At 38.3% G+C, this 14440-nt stretch overlaps 1 protein-coding gene across 6 annotated transcripts in view; it reads left to right on the top strand.

Annotated features, from left to right (window-relative positions):
- MYCBP2 (MYC binding protein 2) overlaps positions 1 to 14440 on the top strand; it is a 269886-nt gene that overhangs the window by 104432 nt on the left and 151014 nt on the right. For all 6 annotated transcript variants that reach the window (XM_060080239.1, XM_060080242.1, XM_060080241.1 and 3 more), the window contains exons 21-23: positions 5032 to 5149; positions 12655 to 12859; positions 13512 to 13665. In XM_060080239.1, the coding sequence (XP_059936222.1) occupies positions 5032 to 5149; positions 12655 to 12859; positions 13512 to 13665 (477 nt within the window). The remainder of the gene's footprint in view (positions 1 to 5031; positions 5150 to 12654; positions 12860 to 13511; positions 13666 to 14440) is intronic.

Here is a 14440-nt window from a genome sequence, read left to right as displayed (position 1 = left end):
GAAAGGTGCGTTACAGTTAGACATGATGGAGCATCAGTCATGTGTGCCACAAAGGGGCCACTTTCTCACAAATCAGACTCTGTACTTGTATATCATTCCACAGAAAAGATTTAGCAAATGTATGTGTTTCCTGGTCTTGACTGAGTGGGAGGGAAATAGTGGAAATCATATCTATAATCAAATCACAGCCCTAAGGTGCCTGCACAGTGTGAAGAATGAACAGCGTAAGCACAAGTCCTGCCACCCCACGTTGAGGTGTAACGGCTGTAGAACGGAAAGGATCTCAAGTCAGCTCTTAAAATGAAGAGGCTACCTAAAAACATTGCCTCCTGGTCCTGATCATCAGCCAGGGAGCACCGTACCTTGACTTGCAGTGAATTGCTCCGGTGACAGTATCATGGCAATATGCTAAGTATTTTTAATAGTTTCGAATATATCTTCATGAAGTAGGATAGCTTTTAATGTTGGAAATTAAATAATTAGGGTTTTTTAAGGAGATTAAACTCTGGTGGGATTTCTTTTAACTGCCCAAAGTTGTTCTTTTCCAACATGTGAATTTTCACTCCTGGTTCCATTGATTGAGTTGTAACTGGAAGGCTGATTCCATGGGAGTGGGGAGCACCAGGCTGGGTAATGCAGTGAAATAACGCCTACACCACTGCCTGGTGGATTAAACGAAAACCAGCCAGAACCGTCTGTGCTGTAAACACTCCAGTTACCCTGTTTGCCTGGATCTATCTGGGACTTGGAAGGCAGGAGTCAGGAACTGTTATGAATTCCAAAAGGAATTGACCATGTGTATGGAGGAACAATCCCTGGAGGAACAAAGCCTCAATAGCATACATATTAACTAACTACCATGAAGCAAAACATTTATAGATATTTAGTTGAAATAAAGTTAGAAGGTATTTTTTTTAAGTTTCTAGTAATCAAGCACTTTTAACTGAAATTTGTTGTATAGCACACATTAATAATGTGTGATTAATGTAAGATAAATATTGTAGTGTGCATGTGCTAAAGGTAGAAACGTGTTATTGGTATTCTCTTTATTTAATGTGGTGTCTTGCCAGGATGACTGAGTCTGATTATATCACTTGGTGCCCATGTGACCTTGACCAAATTACTTAACTTTCCTGTGTCTCAGTTTCTTCCTTTTGAATGGGAATAAGTATCTTTCTCTCAGAAGGTTGTTGTTCAGTGAGATGATAGGTGTTGTTTACTTAACACAGGGCCTAGCCTGTAGTAAATGCTCAGTAAATGTTGGCTGTTACTGTTGCTGCTTTTAAAAGTAAATGTCAAAAAGCTTCTGAGGGCTGTAATACATTCATTCACTCATGACATGAGTCTATCAACCCTCTTTTTTGTTTATTTTCTTCAGTATGCTCCTAAATCTCTGAATTCCAAATTCTTTTACTCTTTTCAGTAAACTTAAACCTGGATGTTGGGAAAGGGACTATAGCATTTAGATGCTTTTATTCTTCTTTTTTCAGTAGAATTTGGATAATTCTTATAATGTTTCTGAGTTTCATCATTTTCTTGCTATATCCTCCTTCTGCATTAATAAGCTACACAGTCATGGTGTCTGGAACCATTTAGACAAGGTTCATATCTTTGATTCATCTCTTACCAGCTATGTGACTATAATTTACTAAGCCTTAGTTTAAATATCCCATAGCATTGTTAAAGAATTAATACAGTGTCTGTAAAATGCCTGGCATGCATACACATACACATATAATTTTTGTTTTCTGTTCTTCCTGTGTTTACCAAATAATTTAATAAATGGGCTCTGGTATCATGAAAAGAGTTTATTAGAAGAATTGCCACTAACTCTGGGAAAATTCTTGTTAAAGGGCTTCAGATCTACCCATAGAGTTATTTTGATAACCAGTGATACATTTTATATGAAAATGCTTTGTAAACTGCAGACAAGTAAACAGTTTTAGGTACTGTTCACTTGTCTGCAGTTTAATCCTTTGTTTGAATCCTCTGTTTGAATCTAACTGGACATTTCTGTGAGGACATTAGTTTGCCATACAGCCCTTTGACCTGGTAATTGTTTATTGCCAAAACTCCCAGTACCTCAGATTTGAGAACCACTTAACCTTCACTGCAGTTCCTAGCCATGTTATTGTATCCTCAAGTAAAAACTACTCTTTTGAGGCAGGGCCATTCTGCTCTCCTCCCTTTGGTTACTACCTACCTACGTTTTAGTCACTGCCTTTCATTCACTGAAAATTTAGTATCTGGCTCACGGTGTTTTCCCAGTCTGAGTCTTGTGACACTCGTGAAGGGTCCCATACACTACAGTTACCTTGACGCCGTGAGTTAGATCTAGTGAACTTTACTTCAGCATTCATGGTGGTCATTCCCAGGACCCATTACGGATCTAGCATAGCTCCAACTCTGAATTTTTAAGTTTAAGCAACCCATGATCTGATGACAATTTCTTCTTCTGTTACTTAGCATTACTTTACTTGATCTTTGGCTTTATCAGTATTTCATTCTCTACAGCTCTCTACTTTCTTAGTGTCTATAGCCTGTTTCAGTTTTTTTCCGACTCAGGTTAGAGACTGTCATTTATTCTCTTCACTGGTGCTCTTACCATTATCCTCAGTTTTCTCACCCTCTTGGGTCTTGATGCTAAGGCATGGCAAAACTTCAAGCGTGAATCGGCCTACCTATATTTTCTATGTCTAACTTAGGCTTCTGGAAAAAAATAAATCACCATACTTATACAGATTGTTATGATTTGTAGATTGGACCAATCCTTCTACAGTAGGCAGTGATCCTCCTGGTTTGTAGTTTTGAACTATTTGATTTAAGACCTTTTGAGAATGTGATGAACGACATAGGCTGTCTCTTCAGAAAAACAGACATAAGAATATACACTTAAAAGTTGGCTTCCAGATTTAGAAGATTCACAGATCTCCTGAAGTTCACTTTCAGACTTCCTAGAAGTCATTTGGATCTGGGTTAAAAACTTCTGGTCTAGGTTTTTATTTTTTCCATTCACCACCGTACCCTTTCCATAATCTTTAAATTCTCTCCTCATCCATTTCCTTCTTCCTCTCAGCACGTGACCTCTGTTCACATCACAGCAAAAATAAAAACATTAGGTGGGACATTCTTCAGTCCAGCAACTCTGCCAACCTGCCTGCATCCATACTACTTCTTTCCTCCTTCTTCATGTTACACTGAAAGAGGGGGCTGTTCCTGTCCATGCTGTGAAACCTCTCTGCCTTTTCCATAGGGATCTAGTTCTGTTTCTTGTCTCCCCTCTGAACCATATGTCCTTATCTTTACTCACTCTTTTAAACTTCTGCAAATTCTTAAAAAGGACAGAGCTTCCCCTTCAGTTCCATTTTCCCTCTAGCTGTTGGTTCTCCTTTTTCCCTTTTGTGCTGAGGTTTTTGAAGGGGTTTTGCATTAGTCTCTGACCCCACTGTCAACTCTTCCTTTGCTACATAGTGTTGTGCCTACTCCACCAAAGAGACTTCCTTCTTGCAAAATCAGGTGGTCATTTGTATCTGTCTCTAGAGCATTCAGCATGTACATTATTTCCCTATTCTTGAAATGACTGTCTACATACCACATTTTCCCAGAGTTCATTCTTTGTTATGTCCTAGATTTTATGAGCTCTTCTTCTTCCTCTGTCCATACCTAAATGTTAGAGAGACTTACAATGAAAACTATCTTTTCTCTCTTCCTCTTCCTAGCTCTCATTCATTCTCATGCTTAAGGGAATGTTACCACCATCTACCTTGTTACTCAAGCAGAAAACCTTCATTGTCCCATGTCAATCATTGCCAGAGTCTGGTCAGTACTATTCCTTACAGACCTGTCAAATCCATTCATTCCTTTCAGTCCACACTGTTCCTATTTCAGGCCTTCACCATAACTCACCCAGATTATTGTGACATTTTCTTAACTAGGTTTCCAGCTGCTAGTCTTGCCTCTTCCCAGTTCATTTTTCATTGCAGCCTGAATAATCATTAAAAAATTATGTAATTTAAAAAATTTTAAAGTATTATAACTACATTGTCTCAAAAACAGAGCTCTCCTATTATGTGTGGACTATTTCTATAGTGTGATTATTCTCGTTATAGATGATGTTTACTGAAAGTGGTAAATAAAGTGATATAACGAGGGTTACAAGGATAGATATGATGAATACAGGGATGCCATTTATCATAACAGTTACCATTTATTAATTGTTAAATGTGTACCAGACACTGATCCAGGCCCTTGACATATGTGAGCTTCTTTATTGTTCATAGGAACCCTATGGGGTAAATACTGTTTAGTATTATCTCCATGTAATAGAAGAGAAAACTGAAATACAAAAAGGATGAGTAACTTGTTCAAAGTCATGGTACATTGCTACTACATGGTGGAGCCAGGATTCACACCCAGGCAGTCTACATCTAGAGCCTGAGCTTGTAGCCACTGCTGCGGTGCCTCTCATGATACTGTATTCTAATTCATTAACTACTGTATATGTCAAAATCTAAAATTACAGTTCAGTGAAAAAATGATAGAAAAGAAGACATAAAAATAATTGACAGTTCAGTGGAAAAAAGTAGAAAAGAAGACATAAATTTAATTGTTTTGTATGGTTCTTGGATTGAATTCCTGTTAAATCAGCACATGATTTTTATTTCACCTGACAAATATTTATAGAGCTCTCTAACTTGCCATTCACTATATAAGGTAACATTTTCTTTTTCTTTTAAAACAAAGGTAGCACCAGTCTTTCAGAAAAAGTAAAAATTATGTGTCCATAGTTAGGGTAGTAAACTCAAGAAATCTTTTTAATAATCTCCTTAAAGTCAGTGATTATGTCTTTTTCATCTTTGTGTACCTAACACATAGGATGGAGACAGGCATGTAGTACCTAAATAAGTGTTTGCTGAATATTCTTATTAGTGCCTTTTATCTCTTCTATTTTTTATTGCATTGTTTATTGTTTTTTATTTCAGTTGGGTCTTGTAAGAAATTGACTTAATTTTTTTTTTTTTTTTAACCTAGGGGATGTCCCACTCTTGTTCAAGCATTGCCAGGCCCTAGCACACAAGTTACTGCAGGCAGCAACCACACGGCAGTACTTTTAATGGATGGACAGGTCTTCACATTTGGAAGTTTTTCTGTAAGAAATTTTTTAAGCATTAATAATATTGCATTGTACCGTTGCCTTGCAATTGTCTACGTTAGCTATTTTTTCTGGTTTCAGTGAAATTCTTGTATTATAATTATTGCATATGCATATTTCCTGTCTCCACATCCAACATACACAAAACCTAACAGATTTTGCTTTGAAATGATTTTCTTCTCTAGTGTAGCATTAGAATTTATTAAATTTAACAGCTGTGTTAGAATACTGGACATGTTTATTCCAGGTCAGAATCTGTTAAGCATTCAGTAGAGCTAATTCTGTCACTGAAAACTTATTTCCCAACTAGTTTGTAAAGAATCATTTTTCTTAACATGTAGAATTATTTTTATTTTAGAACTTTTTAAAGGCCTGGTTTTCTTGTTAGATTTGTTTAGAATTATAGTTTACTTTTTCCTCTCCCTCTCTGTGTCTCTCTCTGTCTGTTTGCCTGTCTGTTTTGCTCTTTCTCTTTTTTGACAAAGCTTGAAAAGGTGAAGATGCTCTGAGAATTTTGTATAGTTTGGGCATAGTAGAGCTCAAGGAAAAGCTTAATAAGACTGTGCTAATAAACCTGTACCATCTGTGATGTGGGTAACTATTCAGAACCCTCTAACCTAAGTCTCTGGGATATAATTTGCAACTCTTGATTTTTTAAAAATGTAAATGTGAACTTAAAAATATCTCTTACATGGAAATGATTTTAAGCTTACAGAAAGGTTCCCCAAAATAAGAATAGTACATAGAGCGCCCTTATATTCTTGAATCAGATTCACCTATTGGTAACATTTTGATCCGTTTGCTTTATCAAACTTGTACATTCATGCTCTCATTCTCTCACGTACTCTGTATGCATGTGTGTATAAAACTTTTTTTTCTTGTCCTTTAAGAATAACTTGCATACATTATGATCCTTTACTCCTTAAATAGTTTGTGTTTTGTCAGTTGATCCGGTAATTCTTTTCTGGCATTTTTCCCCTCCAGTCTAGGATCAGGCATTGTATTTATTTCTCATGTCTCTTTAGTCTCCTTTAATCTGTAACATTTTCGCACCTTTTCTTTGTTTATTGTGACATTGACATTTTTGAAGAATATGGTACTTCTTTTTTTTTTTTTTTTTTTTGCGGTACACGGGCCTCTCACTGTTGTGGCCTCTCCCGTTGCGGAGCACAGGCTCCGGACGCGCAGGCTCAGTGGCCATGGCTCACAGGCCCAGCCGCTCCGCGGCATGTGGGATCTTTCCAGACCGGGGCATGAACCCACGTCCCCTGCATAGGCAGGCGGACTCTCAACCACTGCGCCACCAGGGAAGCCTGGTACTTCTTTTTTTTAACAAAAGTTTCCTTATTTTTGTTTCTCTAATATTTCCTCATGTTTACATTCAGGTTGTGCATTCCAGACTAAAATACCATGTAAGTGACATTGTGTCCTTCTTAGGGTGTCACATTTGGAGGCACAAAATGCCCACCTGCCCTTCACTGGTGATGTAAATTTTGATCACCTGTAAAATTTTGTTTGCTTTCACTACTGCAGAGTTAGAATTTTTTCACTTGAAACTAATAAGCAGTCTTTGGGTTGACATTGCTAAGTTTTTTTTTTTTTATATTGCATATGATTTATATGGAGGAAGATACAATAAGTTCTAGAAAGACAAAGAAAAATCATGAAAAACATAGTACATAATGAAAAAGAAATACATAGTTATTAATGAAAACTGGGGTAGGTAGCAAGTATCAAAGCATAATGAATTTTTTTTTTATTTACCAGTTTCTGCTTTACAACAAAGCGAACCAGTCATACACACACACCTGTTCCCACATCCCCTCCCTCCCGCGTCCACCCCCCACCCTCCCCATCCCACCCCTCCAGGCAGTCACAAAGCACCAAGCTGATCTCCCTGTGCTATGCGGCTGCTTCCCACTATCTATCTACCTTACGTTTGGTAGTGTATATATGTCCATGCCTCTCTCTCGCTTTGTCACAGCTTACCCTTCCCCCTCCCCATATCCTCAAGTCCATTCTCAAGTAGGTCTGTGTCTTTATTCCTGTTTTACCCCTAGGTTCTTCATGACATTTTTTTTTCTTAAAATCCATATATATGTGTTAGCATACGGTATTTGTCTTTCTCTTTCTGACTTACTTCACTCTGTATGACAGACTCTAGGTATATCCACCTCATTACAAATAGCTCAATTTTGTTTCTTTTTATGGCTGAGTAATATTCTATTGTATATATGTGCCACATCTTCTTTATCCATTCATCCGATGATGGGCACTTAGGTTGTTTCCATCTCCGGGCTATTGTGAATAGAGCTGCAATGAGCATTTTGCTACATGTCTCTTTTTGAATTATGGTTTTCTCAGGGTATATGCCCAGTAGGGGGATTGCTGGGCCATATGGTAGTTCTATTTGTAGTTTTTTAAGGAACCTCCATACTGTTCTCCATAGAGGCTGTACCAATTCACATTCCCACCAGCAGTGCAAGAGGGTTCCCTTTTCTCCACACCCTCTCCAGCATTTATTCTTTCTAGATTTTTTGATGATGGCCATTCTGACTGGTGTGAGATGATATCTCATTGTAGTTTTGATTTACATTTCTCTAATGATTAATGATGTTGAGCATTGTTTCATGTGTTTGTTGTCAGTCTGTATATCTTCTTTGGAGAAATGTCTATTTAAGTCTTCTGCCCATTTTTGGATTGGGTTGTTTGTTTTTTTGCTCTTGAGCTGCAGGAGCTGCTTATAAATTTTGGAGATTAATCCTTTGTCAGTTGCTTCATTTGCAAATATTTTCTCCCATTCTGAGGGTTGTCTTTTGGTCTTGTTTGTGGTTTCCTTTGCTGTGCAAAAGCTTTGAAGTTTCATTAGGTCCCATTTGTTTATTTTTGTTTTTATTTCCATTTCTCTAGGAGGTGGGTCCAAAAGGATCTTGCTGTGATTTATGTCATAGAGTGTTCTGCCTATGTTTTCCTCTAAGAGTTTGATAGTTTCTGGTCTTACATTTAGGTCTTTAATCCATTTTGAGCTTATTTTTGTGTGTGGTGTTAGGGAATGATCTAATCTCATACTTTTACATGTCCCTGTCCAGTTTTCCCAGCACCACTTAATCGAAGAGGCTGTCCTTTCTGCACTGTACATTCCTGCCTCCTTTATCAAAGATAAGTTGACCATATGTGCGTGGGTTTATCTCTGGGCTTTCTATCCTGTTCCATTGATCTATCTTTCTGTTTTTGTGCCAGTACCACACTGTCTTGATTACTGTAGCTTTATAGTATATGACATTGTTAAGTTTTAAGGTACCTGCTTCTCATCAAAATTTCTCTCTAGATTTTGCATCTGTTGATTGTTCTTGCCTGAGCCAGTCTTTACTATAATGGCTGCAGAAATGATGATTTTTCCAACCCCAGCACCTCGTCACATTTACCTGTCAGCCCTTTGTGTTTTACTCTAAGCAAGAGCCCATTTAATATTTGTTTGTTTGCCTGTCTACTTATTATTGGTGTAGACACATTCCTCTTTTTTCGTGATTACTGTACTTAAGTATTTGGGTGCTTATATTGTCTCAGATTTCGCCAGTGGGAGTCCCTTCACGCTGACTTCTTTGTTCTGGTGACATGCCTCTTCGTTTTTTTGAGTACTTCCTTACTTCCTGGCATAACAAGTTGTTCCAGGCTTATCTGTATGAGTCCTAGAATCAGCTATTTCTCTAAAAAACCTAGGTTGTTTTTAGGGGGGAATAGTACTAGACACCAGCTGAGCACTAGGTGTATTCACTGCATCCCCAGTACACATCTCTGTGCATATATACATACATACGTGTATTTTAGAAATAATAAGTCCACACTGATACCTCATAATTCCAGCCCATTCCCATAGGGTTCCTTCTTACCTTGTCTCATTCCATGTTTATGTCCCTTGTTCCGCAGTAAGAATCCTGGCTCCCAACAATATCAATACGTTTATCTCTCATTCACTCAGTCCTAAACTATGTCTAAGATGGTTTTATGTTTGCTTTGCCCACATTCCTGTACAAGCACACTCCCAAACACGAGTCCAGGATTTGTTTATCACTCTTGCTTCTGCCCACCCTCTCCCCGGCTCTCGCCCCCTCTCGCCCGTGTCCGACCCCAAGACCGCAGGTATACAGTCACATACTGCGTTCATAGGTTACTTGGATTCTTTCCTCCCACCCCCTTGCAGTGGGATTATGTTATTCCTGTGGAATAGAGTTGGGTTCATTTGTCTTAGTTTTCTTTTTCTTTAAACTCTGTTTAATATGGATAAAAATAGGTAGAACTAGCAGATTCTTTGTAAAGAGTGACAACAGCCAAGGATCACCTTCCTTCCCTTGTTCCTGAAAACGGACCCTTTTACCAGGTACACTTTGTCTCACCCTGTCCTGGGACAGGGGTTCATCTCCGTAAAGTGAGTAAGCTCTGATCTCGGGTGGGGGAGGAAGAGGGATGACCTTTCAGCATGGAGATAACTTTGGCCTTGAATGAGCCAATGAATGAGGCTCCAGAGGAATGCCAAAGGTAGGGCAGAAAAGGGACGGATTAAAGGACTGTCACTGAGTGGGGCTCCTCTTTTCCCTCTTGTAACAGTCTTCCTGGCCCTTTGTAGGAAGACATTGGTTTAACTGCTGACCCCTACCGTGTCCTGCCGACTTGGAGCTCTCAGACTTCCAAGGAGAGTGGTTTGTGGTCCAGTGCGCTGTTTCCGTTTGCTTTTAAGTTTAAGGGTCCCTCCTCCCTCCCACATCCTTAGATGGAGTTTTATTTTTTGTATGTGTAGAACCTTAACATGTTTCCAAAAGTTAAGTCACACAAAAATGGTATACTCACCCAAGTGTCGATCCCTCCCCCACCTCTGGCATCCCTACCTCCCACCGCTTCATGCCGTGCTTGTAGCTTATGAAGTTCATTGTTTTCCAGTTTCTCCTTCCTGTGTTTATTCTTTTAAAGATTAATACATAAATAACCACATACACCGTCTATCTATATCTGCATTGATGTAGGTATAAATATGGGATGTATATATATACATATATATAATTACTTCCCCATCTTTATTTTTCAAAATGTAGCATTTTATATATACTCTTCTGTACTTTGTCTTTACACTTTACTGTATCTCCTAGAAATCATTCCTTATCAGTTCATAGGAATCTTCCCAATTCGTATTTTACATTTGCATAGTACAATTGTGTATATATCTTGTAGTTTATTAAATCAATTTCTTGTGCTTGGAATAAGAAGTATTTCTAGTATTTTGCAACAATAACAATGAATATTGTTAGAGGTGTACCTCTGAGGTAAATTTTTCGAAGTAAGATTGCTGGGTTGAAGGCTAATGCCTGTGTAGTTTCGTTAGATAGTAACAATTCCCCTCTATTTTGCATTCTCACCATCAGTGTCCGAGAGTGCCTGTTTCTCTACAGCCTTGCCAGCAGCATGTGTTGTCCCTCATACCTTTTAATTTTTGTCAGCCTGATGGGTGAGCAATCGTCCTGAGTACTTTGAAGCCTTTTTCCTGTGGCTGGCACTGTGAACCTTCAATCCCTTGCCCGTATCTGGCATTTTCACGCAGAGGTTCAGGTTTTCCCTTGGGGGATGATTTTGCCAAGTCTTCCCTCTGTTCCCTTCTTGAGCCTCCCCTTCTGTGCCCGGCACCCTACCTCCACCCTCTGGTTTCAGGCACCTTAAAAGTCCTGAGGTCCATTATTTCCTGATACTGCTGAAGGCTTGTGTCATGTGTGGTTTTCTTTGCTCTGTGTGGATGTTTTTTTAAATTAATTAATTTATTTAATTTTGGCTGAGTTGGGTCTTCATCGCTGCGCACGGGTTTTCTCTAGCTGCGGCGAGCAGGGGCTGCTCTTCGTTGCAGTGTGTGAGCTTCTCATTGCGGTGGCTTCTCGTTGTGGAGCACGGGCTCTAGGCACGTGGGCTTCAGTAGCTGTGGCACATGGGCTCAGTAGTTGTGGCTTGTGGGCTCTAGAGCGCAGGCTCAGTAGTTGTGGTGCATGGGCTTAGTTGCTCCGTGGCATGTGGGATCTTCCCGGACCAGGGCTCAAACCCACATCCCCTGCATTGGCAGGTGGATTCTTAACCACTGCGCTACCAGGGAGGCCCACTCTGTGTGGATTTTATGTTGTTTTTGAGGGAATGTGAATGGTAATGTTTAGAATCAAGCAATCATCATTGTCCTCTAGTCCCAGAAGCCGTAGCTGTGAACCTCTATGTATTTAAATGTGGCTTATTTATAACCATGTTCTGAATCCCATGGGGCCTGTCCAGGCAACTATCATATTTTTAGACTGCTTTTCTTCACATTAGATGGTTGATAGGGGAATAGATATTTATTTCAGTGGTCAATGAAAAATATAATTAGTTTCTTTTGCTCCCAAAGCATAATATACCCCTCAATATGACGTACACATTCTATGCTGTTGTTGTTGTTTTGTCAAAACATAAGAATCTTGAAAGTAGCTGAGCTAAACATTGAAATTTCTTGGCTGCTTCTCTAATCCTGTGCTTGCCACTTTTCCCTCCGTTGGTTCAACCCAGGGGTTGAAGCTCTGTTGCTTTTGCAGTCAGTTTGTGGCAGTGTTTGTTTGCAGGGCTCCCGGCTCCCTTATGCTTTGGGTGTTTTGCTGTGATTTCCCGTTCCCGTTACTTGTAGTGAACCCTGGCTGCTGTGGTGCAGCATTGTCTGCCTTCCAGCGGGTTGTGGAAGGGGAATGCTAGGAGAGAGAGAGAGAGCTCCTGAGCCACGGGTGGGTGAATATTTCCCAATCCAACATTAACATTCTTTTACAGCTACTCGCTTGGTAGTGAGAAACTTCCTATTACTCTTACCTAACCAGGTACCTAGAGACAGCCATACTTTTTAAGTGAGTTCACAGTTACTTACTTAAGACATCATAATGATTCTGCTCTCTATCTTGAAAAATAAATGAAATAACTTACTAACACATGATCATGTGAAAAATATGTAATTTCCTAATTGTATTCACAGTGGCAGTATTCATTATTTTGGCCTTTTACCCAAATATTTTTAGACTGAGTTCGAGAGTGACATTTTATTGTACTGTCAACTTAAAATAACAAAGTGACTTTTTAAATGAACAATTTGTATTACCAACTTTTTAACATATTGTGTATTTATTATACTTTTCATTTAAATGTTGGTAAAGACAATCACAGTATTTCAGGGAGATTTCTTACATGGAGAAATATTTCAACTGTATTATTATTTTTTTAATCATTACTATGTGGTTTATTAGGGAGAGAATTCCTAAGAATAGTAGAAATTATTTTACTCCTTTGTAAATGTTTGGTCCAAATTTCACATGAATTTCATTTATTAAAAAATATAGCTAACAACTGATGAAGAATAATGTCTCATAGAGCTATTTTTGTCTACTGTTTCCTTAACTTTATAAAATATTATAAATTGTTTATCCAGTAATATTGTTAATACGATTTATTTAATCTTTTAGAAAGGACAACTGGGTAGACCAATTTTGGATGTGCCATATTGGAATGCAAAACCAGCTCCCATGCCTAACATTGGATCAAAATATGGAAGAAAAGCTACCTGGATAGGTGCAAGTGGGGACCAGACTTTCTTACGAATTGATGAAGCACTTATTAATTCGCATGTGCTCGCTACATCAGAAATTTTTGCCAGTAAACACATCATAGGTAATACCTCAAACAAGCAAATGTCCCTCCAAAATAGCCTTGATAGTAAACGGTCATCTTTCCCTATTATGAGATGTAGTCCTGTAGCTTTTGGTTTTCTTCTGTTTGAAGAAGTTTAAAAGAAGCTTCTAAGTGTCTATGTTTATATGTATCTATGTGCTGGAAGAATGAAGTAATTAGGAAAGTAGAAACCAAAGTACTTATAAGCTAGAGAGTCGTGGAAACATGAGCTAACTTGTAGTGGTAGAAAGCCCATGCAGTGTATCGGAAAGAGGAATTTTTCTGTGTTGGTTGTTGTCAGATAAATGATGGAAATTAGTTTTATGGAGGGTTACATAAATCAAACTTGGACGTTTCATTGAGACCAAGGTGTCGATTTATACTTGTGTCCATGATATCATGAATAATTATATAATAGAGTAGTATTGTGTAGAAATTAAGGGCATGTGTTGTGGACTTAGACAGTCTGAGGTTTTAGTCCAAATTCTGCTACTTAAAGGTTTTTAGTTACTTAAATCCCTCAGTCTCAGTGTCTTCTTCTGTAAAATGGAGATAGTAATAATACTTACCTTATAGGAAATGCTTATCTTATAAGTTCGGGGAATATAAAAAGGTAATGCATCTTTAAAATATATAAATACTTTGTCCTAAGGCTTGGTACCTGCTTCTATATCAGAACCTCCTCCATTTAAGTGTCTTCTGATAAATAAAGTGGATGGGAGTTGTAAAACGTTTAATGACTCTGAACAAGAGGATCTGCAAGGATTTGGTGTGTGTCTTGATCCTGTGTATGATGTCATTTGGAGGTAAGCTTCTCTGTTTATAAAATAGAGTAATAAATAAGTTTGGATCAAATTGTACTTTTGTGGAATATAAAAGTCATGTATAGGCAGACTTTGCATAGATGAGAACTCTCCTATTTAACTGTTAACTACACTTCTATCGCAGTGACTCTTGGGGACCTTTACTCTTGCTACCTTTAGTGTAGTGGTTAAAAGCATGAATTCTGAGCCAGAGTGCCTAGGTTTATTCCAGCTGCACACTTTGCTTTCTGTGTTGCTGTGGAGAAGTTACTTTGACTCTGTGTGCCTTACTTTTGTCATTTATAAAATAGGTATAATGGTACCTTATAGGCTGTTATGAGAACTTAGGGTAGAGGCACATAGCAGGTGCTGTAGAAGGCTTTGCTACTCTCATTATAATAAGAAATTTTACTCTCCAGAGTCCTCTTGTTAATTATTTTTAGTCGGTCAGCATTCTTGTCTGTGTTGTGTAGAATTCACTCTATTTCCTGGTCCCGTAAATATCTAATCATTACCAGCTATGTAGAAGAAATTATGCCAAAGACAATACAGAATAAATATGATCAATGCGCTTGCCCTTTAGGAATGTATGTAACAAAATCCCCATATTGGTAGAGAAATATACAGGGTTATCAAACTCTGGAAACTATAAAAATGTAGAGATGGATACAGGTACACAGGCGATTCAAGAAATTATATTGTAACTTGTTTAAAATTTATTATGGTGCTTTATACACATATAATGAGTAAAGGAAAGAGTTATCCTCAGATTTGTCGC

This window comes from Mesoplodon densirostris, chromosome 17 (assembly GCF_025265405.1).
Source record: "Mesoplodon densirostris isolate mMesDen1 chromosome 17, mMesDen1 primary haplotype, whole genome shotgun sequence".
Classification (NCBI taxonomy): Eukaryota; Metazoa; Chordata; class Mammalia; order Artiodactyla; family Ziphiidae; genus Mesoplodon; species Mesoplodon densirostris.
This window is presented reverse-complemented; position numbering and strand designations above follow the sequence as displayed.